This window comes from Lichenostomus cassidix, chromosome 4A, assembly GCF_008360975.1.
Source record: "Lichenostomus cassidix isolate B80296 chromosome 4A, HeHo_3.0, whole genome shotgun sequence".
NCBI classification, from domain to species: Eukaryota; Metazoa; Chordata; class Aves; order Passeriformes; family Meliphagidae; genus Lichenostomus; species Lichenostomus cassidix.
Genome location: NC_139485.1, coordinates 1006012 through 1029431, shown reverse-complemented (window position 1 = coordinate 1029431; position 23420 = coordinate 1006012). Strand labels below are relative to the sequence as shown.

The 23420-nt window shown below is 52.2% G+C and overlaps 2 protein-coding genes across 3 annotated transcripts; one reads left to right on the top strand and one right to left on the bottom strand.

Annotated features, from left to right (window-relative positions):
* Positions 1 to 942: 942 nt before the first annotated feature.
* Positions 943 to 19260, bottom strand: VAMP7 (vesicle associated membrane protein 7). 2 transcript variants are annotated; one of them, XM_085059980.1, is made up of 8 exons: positions 19153 to 19260; positions 11594 to 11750; positions 9959 to 10016; positions 9262 to 9399; positions 5659 to 5749; positions 5313 to 5380; positions 3656 to 3748; positions 943 to 2722 (listed from the first exon to the last, which is right to left on the bottom strand). In XM_085059980.1, exons 2-8 carry the CDS (start codon positions 11737 to 11739, stop codon positions 2654 to 2656), a joined length of 663 nt encoding a protein of 220 aa, XP_084916106.1. In that variant the 5' UTR covers positions 11740 to 11750; positions 19153 to 19260; the 3' UTR covers positions 943 to 2653. The 2 variants fall into 2 exon arrangements, with proteins under 2 accessions (XP_084916106.1, XP_084916105.1); XM_085059979.1 differs by lacking the exon at positions 19153 to 19260 and adding an exon at positions 12343 to 12475.
* On the top strand, positions 19159 to 22465 carry LOC146437231 (DNA-directed RNA polymerases I and III subunit RPAC2-like). Its single transcript, XM_085059981.1, has 5 exons — positions 19159 to 19284; positions 20381 to 20478; positions 21449 to 21525; positions 21832 to 21914; positions 22277 to 22465. Exons 1-5 carry the CDS (start codon positions 19246 to 19248, stop codon positions 22322 to 22324), a joined length of 345 nt encoding a protein of 114 aa, XP_084916107.1. The 5' UTR covers positions 19159 to 19245; the 3' UTR covers positions 22325 to 22465.
* The last annotated feature ends 955 nt before the right edge of the window (positions 22466 to 23420 follow it).

Here is a 23420-nt window from a genome sequence, read left to right as displayed (position 1 = left end):
CTCAGCTGGAGCTGCTGCTGTAACCCCCTGGCTGCAACCCCCTCCCCTCCACATGGTCAGACACAGCTGAGTGTACACAGAGAAGCTTCTCCCACCCTGGCGAAGCTCAGCAGGGTCACAGCATTGCCCTGCTGAGGCTTTTCTCTTTTGCAGAGCATTTTCTAAGACTTCTACCTGCTGGCACAGCTGGAACCTGGTGACAGTGACCTCCTCAGGGCACTGAAAGGTAAAAAGACCAGCAACATCTGTTTGATTTCTCTATTACTTGATGGTTCCCCTGTTGTCTTTCCTGTGCTCTGTATTTCTAGGCACTGCCTTTCTCTGCAGCCACCTGAGTGGTGCTGTTACATTTTCGTGGATATTTAACACTAGGTAAAGAACAAAAACTTCTGAAAGAGTAAAATATTAAATAGTTGAAGCCCATGAGGCTGGTGGCATTGTTTCCACTGTTTTGCAGCCAGGATGGCTATGGAGATGCAGACCTGGATACAGTTCCAGGCTGAGCAGAGCAGCAGAAAGGTGCTGAGGTTGGATTCTGCTTGGATTCACAGGCATTTTCAACAGACACTTGATGCTGACAAGCACTTGGCAGAGGCTGTCCCTGTTCAGGAGGGGAACACTGAGCACAGCTCTGTAAGAACCATCACACTCAGGAGCTCTTTTAATTTTATCCTCTCATATTTCTAAGCTCCTAAGCTTCTAAGTGATCTCCCTTCACCTTCCAATATTCTCTATCATCCCAAGCCCTGGCTAATATCATTAAAATGCAACTTTGCCTCAAACTGAGATAACAATCAACAACTCCAACAGTTTCTGCAAGTCCAAGAGGAAATCCAATTCCCTCATCCCGATGGATGAGCGTGCTTCCAAAACCTAATCCTGCATCAGCACTGAGCATTCCCAAGGTAGGTCAAAGGCTCCCACAAAATTAAGGAACTCTGCTTTCTGTACAGGAATTTTATTGAAATCAAGGTAATGTTTTTACACTAATGCCTCAGTGCATCCTTGAGAAGGAAAGGAAGGATTTTCTTTAAAAATTATTTGTACATAAGAGAAGAAATCATCCAAATGAACATGGTAACAGCATGATCCCTAAAACATGCAGAGCTGTACCTGGGGCTGAAGGAGCAGGAGCTGCAGGGAGGGATTCTCTAAGCTTTACATTCAGGAACAGAAAGAAGCAGATGCCAGTGGCCACTGACACTTTGTGGATATCAAGGTCTAATCACCAGTGGTGAAACTTCAGGCCAGCAGAAGACAAATCCAAAGGAGCTACTATTTATAGGAGAACTCTTTATGTGGGACCTGCTGGGAAGCTCCAGGGTCAGTGTCACACGTGAAGGAGCAGCAGAGCCACATCACCACCCTGCCAGTGTCACCAGGACCCCAGGGCACCAGCCACATGCTCCAGCTCAGGCACCAAATGAAGCCTCCCCTTCCCACACCTCGACTTTCCTGGGCCAAAGGCAGATTCCTTCGCACCTGAAGCGTGTTTCTGTTTCTTCCCTGGGAAAGGAGCCTGTCAGCTCCAGGACAGAAGTGCCACCAGCCCTTGCCCAGGCCCCAGCAGCTCCAGCTCCCTCAGGCAGGCCTGGCTGGGGATGGAGATGTGCAGCTGGGACAGAAACAGCACCCCTGAGCCTGCATTTGGTTACCAGCCTTGGGTTTGGTTTGAAGTCCTTCCAGAGGAGAACATTACTACATCCTCTGGCAGAGCCTTTTTCCCTCAGACCTTGGAGAAAGTCACCAGCCATCAACGCCAACCCTTCTCTGTCCTCCAGTTCAGTGCACACCTTCCAGGAGAAGCACAAGCAGCAGCAGCTCCCTGACACCTTATCAAGCCAGATTGGCCCCAAATTCACCATAGCCAGTGACAGAATTATATTCATTGCAGTCCAGCCTCCAAAGAAGAGCAGGAGAAATCATCAGTGAGAAAGCAGACCTGTTACTGCACCCTGAACTGTGTGTAACCGTCTCCTCTACTGTGTCCATTCAGCCACCAGTGCAGGGGGGAGATGAGGAAGAAGTGAGGATGAAGAGGCAGCCATTCCTTCCAAACACTGAGGTGACCCCACACCCTCCTGCTGCCTGCAGGATCACCTCCAGGAACAGGGAGATTCCCCCAGCAGCAGCACCTCCACCTGTGAGTGCACAAAGCCCAGACCCCATTTGTTCCAGCCAGGATTAACCCGTGACCTCCATGCGGTGCAGCACTGAGAGCCACGTGTGGCCAGATGTGCAGGAGAGGCTCTGTGGGAACTCAAACCGTCCTGTCCCCATTAGTGTGGCTTAGCCCACCCCGAACCCTGCTCTGACTCCATCCCAGGTGGGACAGCTGCAGCCACTCCTGTCCCCATCCACGTGCAAAGCCACACGGACACGGGGCCAGCATGCACACAACCCTCCAGAAGGGTGGCATTGGGACAGCAAAAGGAACACAAAAAATCCTTTCAAGTAATCAACCCAGCTCACTCTTGAAGTCACAGCTGCAGCAGCAGCGACCAGCTGGGTCTGTCTGGGTGATAAGGCAAAAAGTCTGAAGTCCTGGAGGGACGGGAGGATGGGAAGGTGGCAGTGGTGACAGGCGCAAGTTACTCTGCAGGTTGCTTCTTCACACTCTGCCTCATCTCCAAGTGACCAACAGCAGCTCCAGTTACTTCTGCACACAGCTGGGCCAGGCCAGCCCGCCACACACTGCCGACAGGATGATGTACAGGATCACCTGGGGAGGGAAAATGGGAATGCTGTAGGGAATTAGGGATTCCCAGCATTCATCAACTGCCATATAGCACATGCTTGGAAACCCCAGATTGTCAAAGCCTTGAAGAACTTGTCCAACACCCTCGTCTCCCTCCACATCCCTGCAGCTAGAACTGTCCTCATGGAGGAGGTGACAAAGTGCTTCCCACCCTGACCCTGCAGTCACCCTCCAGCACCCCCTCCTTGCTCCAGCTACAGTTGGTACAGCTGGAGGAGAACTGGCACACCAAAAAAAGCCACTTCAGAGTTCCATCAGGAGATCCCACCAGGACTGAGGGCTAAAAAGCCACCCCAGGTCAAGCAGGGCACTTCAGCTGCTCCTGGGGACAGCAGGCAGCTCATGGACACAGTGCTCCAATCTCCTCTCAGAGGATCACAAAGGTTGGGAAAGACCTCCAGGATAATCGAGTCCAACCTCTGACCAAATCCCACCATGTCCACTAAACCACATCACAAAGTGCCACATCCACTCATTTTCTGAGCACCTCCATGGTGACTCCAACACTGCCCTAGGCTTAACCTCTCTGTCAGGAAAGGAGTTTTTCCTAATATCCAACCTGAACCTCCCTGACATAAATCAAGGCCATTTTCCCACTTGCCTGGGAGAAGAGGCCAATCCCCACCTCACCACAACCTCCTTCCAGGTGTTTGCAGAGTGAGAAGGTCCCCCTCTGAGCTTCCTTTTCTCCAGACCAAGCCCCTCCAGCCACTCCTTGTAGGACTCATGCCCCAGACCCTTCACCCTCTCCTCACACATGACCAACAGAACACTCATTTTACTCTTCCAGGCAGAGCTCAGCTCACACAGAGCTCGACAGTGGTGTGGGTTTGGTGTTTTCCAGAGGTTCAGCCTGACCCAGGAGCTCCAGGTTCCTGTGCTCCACAATGGACTTACAATGGACACGATGATGATGACGATGGTGAGCTTGAGGTTCTTCATACACATGGCTCGGGCGAGGTTCCTGCTGGTGGTTTTGAAAGTGACTGACTGCGAGAGAAAACAAGGAAAATCCCACGATGGATTGGGTTGGAAGGGACCTAAAGCTCATCCCATTCTACCCTGCCATGGGCAGGGACACCATCCACTAGACCAGGTTGTTCCAAGCCCTGTCCAACACTTGGACACTTCCAGGGATCCAGAGACAGCCACAGCTTCTCTGGGTAACCTGTTATGGAAAGCTTGTGATTGTCCAAATCCAAGTCTCCTCTCTGTATCCTGCACTTCCACTCATTCAAAATAGGGTTTGGGCACCAAAACACCCACCAGGCTGGGTCAGTGCAGCAATTCCCACACACATTCCCTGAACAGCTCAGGAAGAATGCAGCAGTGCCCAGAACCAGCCATTCCAGCAGCTCATTCCACTGGGTAGTGCCAGCTTTCCCCACCAAACACCCTCCAGGAGGCTGCACCAGGAGCCACATCCCTGTGAACTGCAGTTCTGCCTTGGAGCCCACTCCCAAGGTGGGGAATGTCAGCCCTGGATCTCCAGAGCCACTCCCTGCTGGGCTATAGGAAATTCACACTGAAGCATTTCCCATCCCATCCCATCCCATCCCATCCCATCCCATCCCATCCTTTCTTTTCCCTGCGGTTTCCAAGAACCAGCACTCCCTGGGACAGCTCCACCATGAACTCAGCCCACTTCCTGAAGGAATTCCTCTCCCTTTCCCTAAAGCATCACCTGATCTTTCACTCCTGCCACTACCAGAGGACATGGGAAGGTTTGAACACCTGGGAGCTGGAGGACTCTGCTCCCTGCTGGATAAGCTCCAGGCATCTCTACTGCCTCTCTAAAGCATGAAGGCTTCCTGACAGCTCAGAGGTGATTGGATCCCCACAAGCCCCACACAGGAGCTCCTGGTACTCTCCCAGGATAAGGATTGGAAGGTTGGATTGGATGCCACAGGAGCTGGGCACCAAGCCAGGATGCTGCAGAGGAGGATGCTGAGCCAGGGCCAGGGATTCCCAAAGGAAAGGCAAAAAGCTTCCAGAGTGCACAGCACTTTACTAGATAACAGTGCTTTATAATTACATTAATTTGGGGTTTTTTTTAGTCTTCACTTCCTCAGAAACACTCCAAGCAGCTCCAGAGTCTTTAAAATTTAGATGGAACAACTTAGTTTTTTTAATTTTAAATCAGCCACACTCTCCCTGCTGGTATCAGAACAACTCCACAGATGCACATTTTCCAGTTTATTTGCATCCAGCTGCCTTCAGACCAGGCTGCCAGGGAAGTGTTAATTGTGGTTTTATCTTTCCTATCACTGCACATAGAGTGGGTTTTCCCCACCTAGGGCACGAGGGATGAGGACAAGAACATGTCAGCACTTGGCTGCTTGTAGGACAGGGGAGCAAGGGGAAGCTGGATGTTTCCCAAGCTGGGATGCACCTATAGAACAGCTTTAAGGAGGGAAAAGGATTCCCTGCAGGTCTTGATGCTTCTGCATCCTTTCAAGTGTCTTCAGGTGCTGTCTCCACCTCCCAGCTCCCTGTGGAGCACAACTGGTGCACTAACACAATTGCCCCATTCCCAGGTTCTCCCCAGACTCACCGAATCCACGAGATTCTCTGTTTTATCAATCAGCAGCTCCAGCTTCTCTCCTCTTTGTGCCACAAGGTCTGGAAAAGACAAAAATCCTTCACATCTGAAGGTAAAATCCCAGTGCAAAAAGCTGCTCCCAACACCCAACCCCAAGCCAGGAGCTCTTGGCTGCAGTTCCCAGCCTTCCTGGGACTGCCAGGGGCTTAAGGAACAGCTTCACATTACACAGGCTGCATTTTGGGGCTAAAGTTTGGTCAATTCCAGATCTAACCCTCTGTTTGGACTGGTCAGATCGTCAAAGCCCAAACCCAAAATAAAAGCAGCTGCAGAGGGCATTTCCCAAGGGAAACAGTACCTATGTTCCGGACCATGATCCCTTTGAGTTCATCGATCTGGGCTTGTGTCTCTGCCACCTGGTCTGGGCCTTTGCTCTCTGAGTGGTATTTCTGCAACAGAGAACAGGCAGTGAGAGCAGCACCCTCCACAAACCAGGAGTCATGGAAAACAGGACCTCTACAAACCAGGAGTCATGGAAAACAGGACCCTCAACAAACCAGGAATCAGGGAAAACAGGACCCTCAACAAACCAGGATCCAGTGAAAAGAGAACCTCAACAAACCAACAGTCAGAGAAAACAGAAGCCTCACAAAGCAGGAGTCAATGAAAACAGGACCCTCAAAATGCAACCAGCAGTGGAAAGAGGAACTCAACAAGTTTGGCAGTGCCACACCAGATGCTGCAGGTGGGCAGTCTGAGTGGCCTGACTGCTCTTCCAAAAGGAATGGAGCAGCCAGGAGCCATCCCATGTCCTGGAGCCATCCCAGAGGATCCCCCATGTCACCTCCTGGGAACAGTCAAGCACTCACTGACAGTTTTGCTGCTCCTAACCCCTCTGCTGTGTTATCCTGAGCACCATTCCTGTCATCCTCCCCCTGCAATTCCCCTCACAAGTGACAGGGACTTCACTCAGACTGTTCCCATCTGTTTTGGGATCCCAGGGATCCTTTGGTGCCTGCACAGTTCGGGGTGGGCCAGAGCAGCAAGTTAAAGGAGCCTCAGTGTTTGCAGGATTCAAGGAGGGAAACCAAGGTGAATTCAGCATCAGGGAACTGAGTTCTGCTATTCCTGCATGGATTTTAAGTCACTGTTCCCATCACAACTGCTCTGCTCCATGATCACCCATGTGGCTGCTTAAATACCAATTTTCTTCTGGATAAGGTTCAATTTTCATCCATTTTTGACAGCCTAGGGAGCAAGAGTCTGACACTGATACCCCCACTGAGGCAGTCAACTCATGGTGATAGCACCAAATCCAACATCTCCTCCACCACCTCCACAGGGGGAGATTTCAGATTATCAAAGCTGGGCACTGGTTTTAGTGGAAGCACAGCCTCCCTTTCCAGGATTATCTGTTTGCTGCACTTGAGCTGGGGCAGCATCTCTGCCTCCCCCCTCAGCCTCACCCAGGAGCCACCTGGAGAGCATCCCTGCTCCTGCACTCCAGGGAATGTCAGCCACCACATCCCATGGAATCACGGCAGGGAAGAGCTGTGTCATCACTGAACTCCCCTCAGCTGACACCTGCATCCCAGCAATATGGAACAGCTCAGGCAGGCAGCTCCTCCTGGGCTGAGGGAGATGGAAAGGCTGGGATTTAGAGGAGTATCAGCCCTGTGGCTCCAAAGACTGCCTGGCTCTTCTGATAAGGCAATCCCAGCTTACTCCAGCCCTGAACAGCTTATAAAGTGATGAGTCAGCACTTCCTGTAGTTTCAAATATCAAAGCCTGGAGAGGAAGAACTCCATCCTCTTACACACAGGAAGTTAATCTCATTTATTATGCACTGGCATTACTATTCCTTGCTCTCCCTCTGCTGTGGAAGCCAAGGAGCAGCTCCTGGAATGAACTCCATGCTCCAAACCACCTTCCCCAGTCCCTGTGGCACACAGGCTCCTGTCCCAAATTCCAGTGCAAACTTCAGGCAGGAACAGTGCAGGTGTAAATCCTCCCTCAGGGCCCTGGCCTCACCCTGCAGCCCTACACACAACTGGTACAGCTGGGAGTGCTCCAGAATTCCTACACTTGGAGGCCAGAGCTTTGCTGTCCCCACCAAAGGGCCCCTCCTCCTGCACCTGTGACACCCCCAAACCTGGCCCTTTCCAGAGACCAGCAGGAAAAGAGCCAGGGCTCTGGAGAACAGCCCCAGCAGAGCACTGAGAGCCTCCTACCCCACAGGCACAGCCCTAGCTACACCATGGGGATGAGCCCTGAAGCCAACATTCCAAGGATATCTGGTCTTTAATTCAATAGACATCTCCCAACAAACACCCCCAAGCCAACATTGCTCAGGTTATCAAGTTGTTTGTAGTCCATTAAGGCTCTGAAGAGTCTCCAGCATGAAATCCAAAGGCCTTTCCTTGAAAAGCCTGAGTGTTTGAGCACCAACAGCACTACCAGCATCACTGATCTTCCAGGACACTGGACAGCTCCTTAGTCCTTCTCTATCTCTTCCTGACTTCACTCATTTCACTGGACATTATGCCCTGTAGCAGCAGCCCTGTCCTTTCCCAGTCCTGCTGTCCCTGCAGGTGCTGGAAGTGCAGCTCTGCAGCCCAAATCCTGGGAAAAGCACAAACTGCACCATTCCCTGTACACAAACAGCTCGTGTTTTAACAGCAGCCCAATCCCACACCAAAAAACTACTCTAGGCTGCTGCACCTCCTCCTCTCCCCCACTGCAGCAGGGCAGGGTGTTTGCAGATCCAGGTCACACTGCAAGTCAAGTTAATTAGAAGAAAGTTAATGAAGTGCTCTGCAAGATGCCTCTGGTTCTAGAAGGGTGATGCAAACACTGCACTGAAATCCTTTGGAAACTACATCCAAATGCTGCTGGGAATAAAATACAGAAAGCAACACAATTATCTCAGATTTCTGCTGTGTGGCAGCTGTGGGCTTTGTACACCCCAAACACACAAATCCAAATTCACAGCAGTAAAGAGCTCTCCTGAAAATGGCCTGGACAAGGCTCTGTCTGAGGCCTGTGGAAATGAAATCAGCACAGAACTCCAAGAGGGAAGCAGATTCCAGCCCAACCTTGTCCTTCAGGAGTCCAAGAACAGACCCAGAGTAGCCAGAAGAGTTTGGAAACCTGGGAGTTTCTTTAAATGGGACTGTGACTGTTCTGCCTGTGCAGAATCCACCCTGGAGCCATAGCAATGGAAAAGCTCATCCTGCCCACAGTACCTACACTTGGAATTCAGCATCATCCTCAACATCAGCTCAGCTCCACAGGACAAACTGAGGGTGAAATAAATATTCCCTCACTTTTGTAATCCCCTCACACTTTTTCTTTTGCGGCTGGAACTGTCCAAGGCAAATCTCAACTCAGGGACCTTTCATAAGTCATTTATCCTGCCCTTGAACCTCCTTCCTTCCACTCCTCCCCCCTGCTGTGGGAATGGAAACCCTGAAGCCTCAGTGCAAACCACCTGGAGAGTTTACCATGGGTCTGTACTTGACTGTAATCCAAGCCCAGGCTTCTTTCCTGCTGAAAAGGCCACAGTGCCTCAAGCAAACATCCTAGCACACCCCAGCAGCCACTGGAACTGCCATGGAGGGAAGGGAAGGCAGAGGCAGACAGGGATTACCAGAGACTCGAGTTCTGAAGCTGAACAGAAATGGTGTAACAGTAAATGAAGTTTTGCTGTCACTGACATTCCCTTGCACTGGATGGTAACTGGAACCAGTTTGGACATTTCCACTGTTCCCATGGAGCTCTGGTCTCCAGTTCATCCATCACTGGTAAGCCCAAGCCATTTTCACCCTGAACTGTGCCATAACCCAGCTGCAGTGCAGGAGCACCCTGGCTTTAGGCCCCATCCCTAAGAACACGAGAAAACACGAGGAGGATTCCTGGGGGAATTTGGCCTGCAGGGAATTGCCTGGAGGTCAGGCCTCACCAGCTGTGCAGCCAGGACAGAGGAGAACTCGCTGTTCATGGCATAGGGCAGGGCAGTCTGGGCTCTGGAGCCATACGTGGTCTGGAATCTCTTCTTGATCTCGTTCAGGAAGGTGAAGGCTCTGGAGCGCTCAAAGTCCTGCCAAAAGAGAGCAGAGCACGTCAGGAATAACCTGCACAGGGCATGGAGGGGACTGCAATTCCCAGTCCTGACTGGGCTGTCTGTGTGTGTACTGGGAATCTCAGGTTCTGAGGGCAGCCCCAGTGCTGTTCCAGCTCCAATCCTGGGCCTGACACCCTCCTGCACAGAGGAGGAGGTTTTCCTTCAACACTTCCAGAATTTAGGAGCACCACGGAAATGTCACTGGCAACTGGAATGGTCTCTGCATCACCATGAGAGAGAAACTGGGAAAACCAAGAACTGCACCCCAAAACCCACAATCCACAGGCAGTGAAAGGTCCCTGCCCATGGTAGGGGTGGGAATGGGATGATTTTTAAGGTCTCTCCCAAACCAAACCATCCCACAATTCTGATCTGAGCTCCAGGCTGAGTTCAAAGCTGTAACTGATGTTACAGTAGCTCCAGTGGGGAAAAAAGGCATCTCAGATCAGCTCCCACTGATAACTGCCATATGGATACCAAAATTCCCAAACTTCCCAGGGCCTGCCTGGGCCAGAGCTGTGCCCCAAATACTCACATCATCTGTGATGCACAGGTAAATGATCCTGTCCTGGCAGATGTAATGGAACAGGTAACTGCAGAGAATTGAAAAGAAGGAACAAAAGGTCATTTGAATATGTCACAAAACTCATTTTCTAAAAGACACAGCTGCCTGTGGGGCCTCTGGGGGCTGGGAACAGAAAATCCCAGTTATCCTAAGGAGCTGGCACAGTTGCCAACATATTCCAGGTAAATGAGGGTAGGGCACCCTCACTGATCCTGGCACAGGGTTCTGCCCTGAAGGTCTGTTCCCATAAAAATCTTCCAAAATCCTTGCACACACACAACGCTCCTGGAAGGAGTGAGGTGAAGTCCACCCTGCAGGCTCCTCAGAGACTCCAAGAAGGATCCCAACAGCAGAGACAGAGCAACCCCAGGAACTCCCAATGCCAGAGGGCTGCTTCTCCTTGGAGACTGTATTAAAACCACAGAAGTTAAAACCAAAAAGAACTCATTAAACGAATTTGGGGAGTTCAGAGAAACTCAAGTTTTCTCTGGTTTCAGAACAAGATAAACTATCTTGGACAGAATCCAGGGAATTCTCCAGCCTATAGGCAATGCAGAGGATCCCTGGGAGACTCCAGACAGGAGGAACATCTCCATGTGCTCATTGAGCTTTACAACTTCCACACTCTGCCCAGTTATCTTTAAAAATGCACTGCAGCACTCCTCAAACTCAACTTTTCAGTTGGTTGAACTGCAATCAAGGCAAAGTTATTTCCTTTCACTTACAGGAATAACTGTATCCTTAAAATTCCAGCAAGAAAGAAAAGCTGCAGTATCCAAGGTGTGTCAGACTCCAGAGCAGGCACTTCCTCAAAAATATCTCCCACAAGGACTTTCTGTGCTCCCAAAGCAGGCAAGGATGTGGGAAGCCCTCATCTTCTGAATCCTCAGAACAGCTCTGACACAACAGCTTGGGCACCAGAAAGGATCCAGCCATGCTGCCAATTCCAGAAAAAGAGCTGGAATGGGATCCAACACCTCTAAATTTGTTTTTTCCACAGTTATTTTAGTTTGTTCCCATTGACTCACCCACTTCCCACATGCAGGAAGTCTCAGGTGATGAAGCATCTTATCCCTCTGTCCTACAAACACTGACCAAAGGCTGTTCACAGAGCTGGAAAAATCCTGGGAAAAACCCCTCTGTCCTGCAGACTGGATTTGGGGCAGCTCAGGAAGACTCCATGTGATCTACCAGTACTTTATCTCAAAGCACCCAGGATCCACAAGCAGCCCAAGAAGGGTGGCAGTTTTATCTAAAGCCACATCCAAGCCTCAGAAAATCCAGGGAAAGCTTCCATAAGCCAATATTCAAAGATTCCACAGCCAGGCATCCTCCAGCTCACTTTGGAATTGTGTAAAAATAGAAAGCTTGATTTTGTATCAACTGCCTTGGTGCTGCTGCTGGAGCTAAACTCAAATCCTGGTTATGCTGCAAAGTTCTGGGGGACAAATTAGCTACTGAGCAGACTGCACATTTTATCAAATGGGAATTTGCATGGAAAAAAATTCAGAATTACAGAAAAAAACCCACACACACTCAGTTTATTCCCATCCTCATTCATCTCCACTGGTGTCCCCCCCACAGCCAAAGAGAGAGGTTACTCACTTCCCATGGGAATAGGTCAGTTTGTTGTTCTCCGATGGGATTTTGGCCAGGATCTGCTCTGTCACCTCGAGGAAGTTCCCTCCACACCAGGCGTGTTTGGCCAGGATGGTGGTGCCCCTCGCCACCACAGCGAACAGGATGGCCATGGCTGCCACTCCTGGGGACACAAGCAGCAGGGTTAGCTCAGGAGCATGGGCACGGGGACCTGCAGGGTGGCACAGGGTCCTGCAGGGTGGCACAGGGTCCTGCAGGGTGGCACAGGGACCTGCAGGGTGGCACAGGGACCTGCAGGGTGGCACAGGGACCTGCACAATGTCCCCATGGCACAGGGTCCTGCAGGGTGGCACAGGGTCCTGCAGGGTGGCACAGGGTCCTGCAGCAGGTCCCTCGACACTCAGAGCAGGATGTGGCAGGACTCAGACTGGACCCCATGACCACAAAGTTCTTTCATTTCCCCTTTTAGGTTCTGCTCACGATGACACCAAAAACCTCTTGAAAAAGGGGGTTTTTATTACCACTGCCCTGCAGTCATCAATCCCACCGTGAATTCCACCTGCCCTGCTCCCACCTAGAGCTCTTGTTTTGCTCTTCACCTGACCCTTTCAGCTTTTTCTTGCTCATTCCTGGCATAACTGCCCCAATGAAGCTCTGGAGCACAAAGGAAGTGACAATCTCACAGCTATGACACAGCCCAGGGCTCTAATTGCTCCCAGACTGCCCCAAAATCCCTACTCTGAGCTCAGTCTCACCAGAACATTCCTTCCATGATCCAGACTCCCAGTGTGTGTTCCCTCAGGATTGCTGTAAAAGCTCCCAATCTGCCCTGCTCTAAGCAAACTGATCATTTATCCTCATCACCAGCATTCCTACAGACCAGCATTCCTGCATGTGGATGGACCTGGACAGAGCTGGGAAGGACAAGAGAAGGTTGTGTGGAGACCTCAGAGCCCCTTCCAGTGCCTGAGCCACAAGGAAGCAGGAGACAGACTCTGGATCAGGAACTGCAGGGACAGGACAAGGCAGAACAGCTTCAAACTGAAAAAAGGAAATTTAGGTTGGATACATGGAAGGAACTTCTCCCTGTGAGGGTGGTGAAGCACTGAAGTTACCCAGAGAAGCTGTGGCTGCCCCTGGATCCCTGCAAGTGTCCAAGGCCAGGCTGGACAGGGCTTGGAGCAACCTGGGATAGTGGAAGGTGTCAGGGTTGGAACAGGATGAACTTTAAGGTCCCTTCCAACCCAAACCATTATGGGATTCCCCGAGTCTCCAGAGTTGGAAAACATCCCTGCTGCCACAGAAAGGGACACTCTTAATCAGCTCAAGTATCACCACATTAATCTACTGCCAGAGCCCAGCTTTAACACATGAACCACATGTCAGAGCCCAGCTGGGACAGCTGCTCCGCTGATCCCACACATCCATAAGCCTCTTTTCTGCTTAGGAAAGACTTAGGACAACTTTGGGCCCTGCAAAACCCCAAAAATCTTATTTTTCACTTTGCACTTAGGCCCCGCTTATTGCCTGCTCTGTTCTGTGCCTCGAAACATCTGGAAAGATCACGGACCTATTTCAGTCCTCCAGGAAACCTCCTAGGAACAGCCACAGAGCAACAGGGGTGGTTGAGCTTGTGCATCTGAGCACAGGCCATGCCCAGCCAGACTTTCCACCCCCTGGCACTGGGATTTATGGATCTCTTCTGGGTTAACAAGGCTGTGAAGGAGGTCCAACCACCACCACCCCAGCAGGGCTCCCCTGGGCAGCCTGAGCTCCACAGATCCAGGCTTGCCCAGTACCAGCCAGGGATCTCCAAACCTCCCACAGGTCTGAGCCCAGCATTGGATGGGAACAGGATAAAGTCATGGATTTATTCACAGAACAGACTCCACACAACTGCCTGGGAGCAGAGGTGTTCACAGCCAGCACTGCAAAGGGGGAAAAGAATCATGGAATAGTTTGGCTTGGAAGGGACGTCAAGACCATCCCTATGGCAGGGACACCTTCCACTATCCCAGGCTGTTCCAATTCCTGTCCAGCCTGGCCTTGGACACTTCCAGGGATCCAGGGGCAGCCACAGCTTCTCTGGGCACCCTGTGCCAGGGCCTCCCCGCCCTCATGGGGAAAAATTCCTCCCCAATATCAAGAGCACTCAGCCAAGCACAACCCAGAAACCCTGAGAGCTCCCAGTGCCAGGAGGGGAGAACACTCCAAAGAAGTTCCCTGTAAGCTCTTCTCCTTTGCTCTCCCTGACTGGTAATACAACAGGACATCAGTGACTGGGGAGGAGGCACCAGAGCCCTCAACAGCAGCTCCCCAAACACTGGATCTGCCACTTTCACTTCCTCCTGGCCCACTCCTGTTGCTTCCCCGATCCCTTCACCTCTCCCAAGGGCAGGGGGAAGCCCCTAGGCTGCTCTGCACAGCTTTCTTCTTGTCCCTCCTGTCCCCGAGCAAGGCACCTTGTGTTCACCTGCTGCTCTGGGAGGTGACACCTTCCCTTGCCCTCTGAGTGTTCCCACACCATGTGTTTCCCACCCATCACTCCCACAGAGGTGCCAACCTTCCCTGGACATGGCTCAGGATGAGCAAGTTTTGCCCTTGCCCACTACCTAAGGAAACTCCTCAGTGCAAAGATACCCAAGGGGAAAAGACATAAAGCAGGGAAGAAAGTTGTGATCATTCACTGTAAACAGACATGGAAACAAAATCCAAGAACAGGTTCCAGCAGAAGGAATTTATCCACACAACAGGATTTAGACCCAGCTGGCTCACAGCTCCCAACTGCCCTCTGCCATCCAGCCTGGCAGAATTGCAGAAAACAAACCAAAATAATTCTTTTCTAAGAGGAGATGATCTTTAAGTACAGGTGGTGCTTATCATGGTCAATTAAACATCAGTGTCCACTTGAAATGACTGTGAGGTTACAGAACCTGGAAAAGTAAGGATTACAGTTTTCTCTTTACACATTTCCTAAGGGAACTCCTTAGCACAAAGATATCCAAGGAAAAAGAATATAAAACAGGGAAGAAAGTCATGGTCATTCACTGTGACAGACACGGAAACAAAGTCCAAGGACAGGTTGCAGCAGAAGGAAGTTCTCCATACAAAGCATCCTCTGAAGTGTTCCCCCAGGTTATCACAGAGGGGAAGAGTTCATGTGAGGTCAGAAATAACTGACCAGTTCATGAAGGAAAAGAATATCAAATATGGAAGAGTTGATCACGAGTTTCTCCTGCTCTTCTGCTTCCCCCAGGCATCCCTGCCTGGGTCTGACTCAGCACAGCCCTAACACGGAAAATGTGACTTCACAAGCTCAGGATTGGTTTTTCCAGGGAAAATACTTGAGGAGGAAGTAATCCCTTCAAGCAGCAGGTGAGCCAAGATCCAGCCCCAGCTGAGGCTGTGGCTCCCACAGGACTAGAGCTCCAAGGCTGCCCTTGCTCCCCTCACTGCTCTTCTGGTCCAGCAACAATCAAGAGTTCATTAAACTAGAGCCTGAGAAATCCCAGTGCTCCCAGATTACAGCAAATGCCTTTGAGGAGTTCACAAATGCTTCCAAGGCATCCCAACATCTCTTGCAACACCTGAACCACTGAGAACATCCCATGACAAGCAGAGCCAGGGCATCACAAAGCCCTTTAGAAACCCAACCACAACCTCTTCCACCCAGGCCTCCCCCACCTACCTGACCAATCACACCTTCATGGGTGTTCATCACTGCCCAAAGCTCCTAATTCTTCCCAGAAACCTGTGCTGGAAGAGCTCCCAGGCTGCTCATCCTGCATACAGCACCCCAGGCGTGTGGGCAGCCATTCTGACACACAAGGTCAGGGGCAGTTTGGGTTTTTTTGGTTTTATTTTTAAGCCAGGTTTAAGCTGCTGCATCAACCCCACAGGAAAAGCAGTCACAGATTCCAGAGATATTCTCCTGCCTCTGACCTCAAAAAGCTCCTGTCAGCTCCTCCAAGCACAAGGCTGTAGAAGTGGAAGTGGGAGGGTCACCAAGCACTACTCCAGTGCTCCAAGGCAAGACTCACCTACCTCTAGTTAAACATGAGTAAGTTACTAATCACAAATTCCCCCTCCACAGATCTGAAGAGACCAAAATTCGAGCCTGATGCTCACAGTATCATTTAAGACAGGAGCATTTTGACCTGAAAATGAGCCAAAGTGGAGATTACTCAGAATTAAAACATAAAGGAAGAAGCAATTTCTTGGAAGCTTCCTGCAGGAGCCACTACTTCCATCTGAAGAGAAGCCAAGGCAAAAACCAGGCTCAGATAGTTTACGAGGATGAAATAAAACTAAACCTTGGATAAGTCACATTAAATGCTGCTCACAGGAGAGGGAAGGGCAGCCCTACAGCCAGAGAAGCTGTGGCTGCCCCTGGATCACTGCAAGTGTCCAAGGCCAGGCTGGACAGGACCTGGAGCAGCCTGGGATAGTGGAAGGTGTCCCTGCCATGGCAGGGGTGGCACTGGATGAGCTTTAAGGTCCTTTCCAACCCAAAGCCATCTGGGATTGTGATCCTGTACAGAACAATGATTAACTGGCACCACACAGCTAGTCCTGGTTCCTCCTGATCAGAGACAGCAGCTCCCTCCTGTCTGAATGGGCCACAGAGAGCATTTTCCCAGCAAAAAAAGGAGTAGCTGTGGACCAAAAAAAACCAATAAATTCAGCCATCCAGGCCTTCAGAAGAGATTCTCTGCAAGCTTAAACTCACCCCCATCCTGCACTGGAGCTTTGACTGATTTATCCAGAAGACACAAAGCACACAATTGCACTTTGTTCTGGTTTCTGCTCACTCCACACCTGAGCTGTTCAGATGCCACCAGCCCCAGCGTTCCCAAACTCCTGAGCAGCATAAACCAAAGAATCAGTGACCAGTTACATCAGGAAAGCACTAATTAACCTCAGGGACTTCACTACACCCTTCTGTCCCTCCAGATCCACTGGCCACAGAGGTTTTGGCTAGCCCAGTGCTGCGCCAGGCCCGTGGAGCAACACCAGGGCACAGCCTGGACTCACAAACACCACTAAGCCTCTTGAGCAATCAGGTGACTGTCCAGCACCAAGGAAGCAGTGTCTGCTCCTGCAGTCACCCAGGAGGACTCACATAAAGGAGCAGCTGTACACCACGACACATCCCCAGACCTTCCCCCTGCCCTGTAAGGACCAGCTGAACCTCAGAGCTACAGAGCCCACACACACAGACACCTCAATTCCCTGAGCAGGACAGGTCCAGCATCAAACTGAGGATTGTGAAGTGGTTTAGACAATTTCCCCAAGTCTCTGTTCTTTTAATATCAGATATTTGCAGAACTCAAACCACTCACACCCACAGTCCTCAACTCCCTGAGTTCACAGCCCTCAACTCTGTGAATTCAGTCCTCAACTCCCTGGATTCAGCCCTCAGCTCCTGAGTTCATGGCCTTCAACTCCCCAAATTCAGTCCTCACCTCCCCAGCTTCACAGCCCTGAACTCCCCAAATGCATGGCTACCAACAACCTGGATTCAGCCCTCAACTCCCCATATCCACAGCCCTCAAATCCCTGGCCTTCACCAAACTCGGGAGACAAGAGCCCTGTGCTCTGCAGTAACACCAGCCCCAGCTTTGAACAGAATGGGTTAAATGAAATAAAACAGATTAACAAGGAACATTTTTCTCCCTGAGCAGCCGTGTACCACGCATGTGTTACTCCTGTTAGTAACACAAATCTGTTAAACTGCTAGAGAACGTCCCTCCTCTGTGGTTACAAGAGTAACGAATGAAATCCATTTAAATCAACCCCTTTGTAGAGCTATTTTCTATCTAAACTTACAATATTACACAGCTGGAATTAGCCAAGATGAAATCTTCCAAAAAGACACTGCAAGATGCACAAGCTGCTGTCTGAGGTCCCTCTGGGAATTTAACTGAAGAATCCTAGAAACACAAAAGAGTTTGGGTTGGCAGGGACCTTAAAGCCCATCATGTGCTACCCCTGCCATGGCAGGGACACCTTCCACTATCCCAGCTTGCTCCAAGCCCTGTCCAGCCTGGCCTTGGACACTTCCAGGGATCCAGGGGCAGCCACAGCTTCTCTGGGCACCCTGTGCCAGGGCCTGTCCACCTTCACAGCCTCACAGTCAACTCCTTCCCAATACAAGGGCACAGAAAAACCTCTTGAAGAACATCAGAAACACAGAGTCAGCTATCAATGTGATGTTTAAAACTTCTGTGGGGATGATTTATTGTTTTCTAGTGACTCTTGTGGCCCAGAAGACTCCCAGCTCAGTGCCAGTGAGCCATGGAGGAGGTCCCTGCCTGCACTTCCAGAAATCCTCTTACAGAAAGCAAAGAGCAGCACGCTGCTGCTTTAAGCACAGAACAAGGGGAGGTGTCGCAATCCTGCGAGTTGCAAACTGCTGCAATAAAGAGATCGTTTGAGCAGGGTGAGCTCAGCAGAAAGCAGCCCAGGCTTCCCTTTAACCTCTGTTGGGCAGCTGGAAAAATCATTATTTCATTACAGAATCTTCCAATGTGAAGCCCTGGGGTTCTCCTGTGCTTTTTGAGCCCGAGAAATGTGACATTTGTGCTCCAGCTTATCCCAGGTTCAGTTGCCCCTCTGCACACTGAGTTTATTTCAGGTTCCCTCACGGCAGCCCTACAGAAACACATCACCAAGGAAATTAATCCACGTGGTCTTCACCTTTCCTGGAAGACACATAACAGGGTTTGGAGGGGTGTAAAGTCACAGAATACGACAGTCATTGAGTAAGCAGCTCTCTAAAGAGGGAACACGTACACCTTAAAGCACGGAATCAGGGAAGTGTTAAGGTTGGAAAAGACCTCCAAGACCACCAAGCCCAACCATTCCCCAGCACTGCCAAGGCCTGGCACCTCCCCATGGCACTCTCCCATGTCCCCAAGTGCCACATCCACACAGCTGTTAAATCCCTCCAGGCAGAGGGACTCCTCATTGCCCTGGGCAGCGGTGCCAGGGCTGGACAGCCCTTTCCACGACAGAACTCTCCCAATATCCCCCCTAAACCTCCCCTGGCACCACTCGGGGCTGTTCCATCTCGTCCTGTCACTGTTCCCTGCGTACAGAGCTCGACCTCCTCCAGCCTCCCCCAACAGCACACCTGGGATTCATTAATTCACTAATTAAACCATCCAGTGCCACATCCCCGACACCCTCCGCTCCCAGACACACCAGCACCACACTAATAACACACCAGAAACACCTCAATAACACGCCAGTAACACATCGCTCACACCCCAGTAACACCCCAATAACAAGCCAATAATATGCCAGTAAGAGGCAGTAACACGCCAGCAACACGGCAATTACACACTATTAACACACTAATAACCCCCCAGGACCCCCGGCCTGTCCCCGCTTCCCCCAAGCCCGCCGCCGGTGTCGAGCGCGGCCTCCTCCCGCCGGCAGCGCCTCCGGGCCCGGGCCCGGGGCAGGGCTGGGGCTGAGCCCGGCCAGACCCCCTCAGCCCAGCCCGGCCCGGCCCGGCCCGGGGCTCCGCGGCCGCCCCAGATCCCCCCCGAGCCGCTCACCGGCGCTCCGGGCCCCGCCGGCCCCGCTGTGGCCCCGCCCGGCCCGACGCGCTTCCGGCCGCGGGGCCGCCGGGAGAGCAGCCCGGGAGAGCGATGGCCGGCGGCGGGGGCGGGAGCGCCGTGCTGGAAACCGTGAGGGGGACGGGAGATGGGGGATCGGGGTCGGGATCGGGATCGGGATCGGGATCGGGATCGGGATCGGGATCGGGATCGGGGTCGGGATCGGGATCGGGGTCGGGAGGGACGCGCTCGCACCCCCCAGCCCCCTGGCAGGAGGTGGAGCGGGGAGCACGGGCTCTACTCCCGGGGAAAAGCGGCCTCACGGTGTGCTAGGGGAGGATTAGGTGGGGTATGAGGGAAAAATCCTTCGTGGGAAGAGTTGTCCGGCTATGGCACAGCTGCCCAAGGCAGTGGTGGAGTTTCCGTCCCTGGAGGGCTTTGAAAGCCGCGTGGATGTGGCACTTGGAATATGGGTTAGGGCGGCCTGGGCAGTGCGGGGGAATGGTTGTGCTCGGTGGTCTTGAAGGGCTTTTCCAACCTCAGTGATTCCATGGTTCCGTGATTCTGTCATTCCCGAGCCTGGCTTAGGGCTAGGGCACCCTCACTTGTGGTGCTGTGGCATCGACATCAGGACAGATGGTGGCAGGATGGCTCCAGGGGACACCCAGCTCTGCAGGGCTGGTGCCTCACCCGGCAGTGGGAAACAGCCCAGATCCCTGTGCTCCCACCCTGCTGCTCCAGCCCACCTGCCTTTCAGCTTTCCCTCCATTCCTACATCTAATGTCCCCAGGTGTCACCCCAGAGACCCCCAGCCCAGCCCGGGACAGGACTGTGCTTCCCTGGCGTGGGAAACTCCATTACGGTGTGCAGGGTAGCAGGGACAGAGGCTGAGGACAGTGAGTGGTGTCACCTGAAACAGGAGGGACAGCAGGAACATGCCTGTTAACAAAATTTAGTGAAGTTCAGGGCTTTGAGCTCCTCCTGTGGGGAGCAGAAGCTGGTGGAGGTCAGGAGTAAGCTGTTTTAAAACCAGGTGCAGTTTTGGAGCTTTCCCTTCTCTGTCAAGGTGTTTTGGTCCCACAGCAGCACCAGAGGTGGCCCAGCCAGACCTCCCAGATCCAGCCCTCCCAGTTACTCTGGGAAGCTGAGCCAGGAGCTGATCCTCACCCTTCAGGTGTCTCTGACCTCAGGGAGGTTACAGCTTCTCTTCTCTTCCCACTGGTGACAGATCCAGGCGGATGGGACGGACGGGAACTGCGTCACGTTCGTTCTGCACGACGAGGATCACACCCTGGGCAACTCCCTGCGCTACATGGTCATGAAGAAGTGAGTGGGGCCTCTGAGGGATGCCCATGCCCTGCCCTGGCCTTCTCCTTCCTGACCCACACCTCAGCTTTTGCTGGGATGAGGCAAATGGTCCTAAATCCCCTCTGTGCACACCCATAGAGCCTTTGTGTCAGACATGGAGCCATGCTCCCCCCTACTGCTTCTCCTTTTCCTTGTGCTGTGTCAGGACCCTAAGAGCACCAATAACCTCTAAAAAGCCAGACCAGCCTCTCCTGGGCCTCCACCCACACCCTCCCCTGCCCAGGAGCCCCAGTTAAGCACAGCCTAGGGCTTTCAGTCCCTCCTGAGCTGCTGGAGGAGTAGCTGGGTCTCCAGCCCAGCCTGTGCTGGGCCATGAAGAGAGGCTGTGAATTTCCCACCCCTAGAAGTGTCCAAGGCCAGGCTGGGTGGGGTTTGGAGCAACCTGGGATAGTGCAAGGTGTCCCTGCCTATGACAGGGATGGAATGGGATGAACTTTAAGATCTCTGATTAATCACTGTGACAACACAAAAAGAGCTGCTGGCCAGGAAAGGGCTCTTCTTCCTGCTGAGGCCAGAGCTCCACCACCCAGATCAGCTGGGGACAGAGGCCCTGCAACACCTTGGGAGCTTCTCCAGTGCCCTGGACTCTTCAGCCTCTTCCAAGCAGCAGAGCAGCAGCAGGTTTGGTTAGAGGGAGAATTCCAATCATCCAGGATCCCATGTTTGGACTGTGCAGGGCTGGCACTGCTCTGGCTGTGGTTACCTGAACAGTGACAGTCAGGTCTGTCCCTGCAGAGCTCCAGCTGCAGCTCAGGAGATGTGTGAATAAAGTCACACAGGGAGTTTCCCCTCAGCACATCCCTCCTCTAACTCATTCTAGAAACATGCTGAGCCCCAGCAGGTCTGGGGTCCCCCAAGCCTCCAACTTTTTCTTGATTTGCCATGGATTGGCCTGGGTTTCACTGCTCCCCTTTCTGCCCTCCTGCAGCCCTGATGTGGAGTTCTGTGGCTACTGCATCACACACCCCTCGGAAAGCAAGATCAACTTCAGGATCCAGACCAGAGGTGAGGCTGGGGCCCTGTTCTCCTGGAATTCCCCTTGCTCCTGCCAGCTCCCCACCATTAAATAAAGCAAAGTCCTTTCCCCCGCCCTCTGCCAGTGCTGTGCCCTTTTGCTGAGCCTCACAGGCTGCTCTCAGAATTCTGCTCCAAGCTCCTGCTTCCCAGCTGCAGGGGGAGGCAGGGCACAGGCACCTGGGCTGGATGGCAGCAGCCCTGGCACCCTGAGCTGTAGGGGGAAAACACACCCGGGGAGCTAAGGACTGCCCTTGGGAAGCCACCTCCATGTCACTAATCCATCTTGTCCCAAAGGAGCCCTTCCTGCTGTGGAGCCATTCCGGAAAGGGCTGAATGACCTGATGGCTGTTTGCCAGCATGTGCTCAACACCTTTGAGGTGAGACATTCCTGGTGTGCTAGTGTGCTCTATCCCTTGGTCCTTTCCTGGGGAGCTCAGTGTGTTCTATCCCTTGGTCCCAGAGTGGGGAGGCTGAGGCCTGTGTTGGAGGCACCTTTGGCAGGAAAAGCTGGGAGTATTTTTGGACAGGCTCTGCCTGATCTATGGCATGGCCTGGCTCCCTCTCCCTTGGAGTGTCTGTAAAGCTCAGCCACTTCCAAAAGCAACTGAAGCTCTGTTAGAGCTTCCCAGTTTTTCCAGGCTGCAGGCAGAGGAGAGCCAGCACAGCAGGGTGGTGGCTCTGTGCTACACAAGTCACTCAAGGACATGATGGTGACATTTGTCCTTTGGTCTTGTTTCAGAGGAGCATGAAGGAGTTCAGGGCACAGAAGGAGGAGGAGATGCAGTAACCTTTGGGAATGGCATGGGCATCCCATGGATGTGTGACCTCTGTGTGTTGAATTCCCTGTCTCCAAGTGAGGGTTTTTTGGTTGTTTTTTATTACTTTGATGCAAAATGTATTTTATCTAATAAAAAAGTTTATTAATTTAGATGCTGCAGAAGTGTCTTGCTCAGCATGGGGATGGAAAATCATAGAATCATGGATTGGTTTGGATGGGAAGGGACCTTAAAGCTCATCTAATTCCAGCTAGAACCAGGGAACACCTTCCACTGTCCCAGGTTGCTCCAAGCCCCAATGTCCAACCTGGCCTTGGACATTTCCAGGGATCCAAGGGCAGCCACAGCTTCTCTGGGCAGCTGTGCCAGCGCTTCCCACCCTCCCAGGGAACAATTCCTTCCCAATATCCCATCTCTCCCTGCTCTCTGGCAGTGGGAAGCCATTCCCTGTGTCCTGTCACTCTTCCCCAGCAGGTTCTAGGGATTCCCCAGTAAAATCCCAGTGCTGGGCTGTACTGACAGCTCTCCAAGGAGGAAGACACAGCTCATCCCCTCTGCCAGAGCCCTGCTGCCCTCAGGGAGGTGTTGAGCAGCCTCTGCAGCCCTGAAGCTGCTGGGTAACAACAGCCCCAGCATTTCCTTCCAACACCTCCATGGTTTATTGAGAACACACAGAGGAGGGAGTGGGAGGATGGGGAATGTCGGGTTTTCCCTATAAAATCCCCCTGGCAAATGGGAATTGGTGAACTGGGTCTTGCTGATTGGCTTCTGCTGGGGTTGTGCTCGCAGGCCAAGGGCCAGCTGGACCCAGTATTCCCTAGCACAGCTCCTTTTCCTGGGATTGCTGCCAGGGATTCACCCTGCCTATGGTCCCACATCCATAATGGGAGCTTCTTGGAGCAGTGGAGGTGGTGAGCTGAAGTCACAGACTCCATTTGCATGTAAATGGACAACTACAGAAATACATGGAATTCTGATTTGTTTTTAAGCAAAATCAATTAAAAATACCCTTATCCTGAGGTGTCTGTGCTGGAACCTTTCAGTTTTTATCAGTTTTCTCCTTGGACTTCATTTTTCCACCAACAAACACAGCAGAGCCTGACAGCA

Bases quoted from the DNA above. Each gene is read 5' to 3' on its own strand.
- VAMP7 (XM_085059980.1), bottom strand. From the start codon at position 11,739: ATGGCCATCCTGTTCGCTGTGGTGGCGAGGGGCACCACCATCCTGGCC. The intron at 10,017-11,593 runs GTGAGTAACCTC...AATTCTCTGCAG, and splicing joins CTGACCTATTCCCATGGGAA to TTACCTGTTCCATTACATCT. The intron at 5,750-9,261 runs GTGAGGCCTGAC...TCTCTGTTGCAG, and splicing joins CTGTCCTGGCTGCACAGCTG to AAATACCACTCAGAGAGCAA.
- LOC146437231 (XM_085059981.1), top strand. From the start codon at position 19,246: ATGGCCGGCGGCGGGGGCGGGAGCGCCGTGCTGGAAACC. The intron at 19,285-20,380 runs GTGAGGGGGACG...CACTGGTGACAG, and splicing joins GGAGCGCCGTGCTGGAAACC to ATCCAGGCGGATGGGACGGA. The intron at 21,526-21,831 runs GTGAGGCTGGGG...CTTGTCCCAAAG, and splicing joins CTTCAGGATCCAGACCAGAG to GAGCCCTTCCTGCTGTGGAG.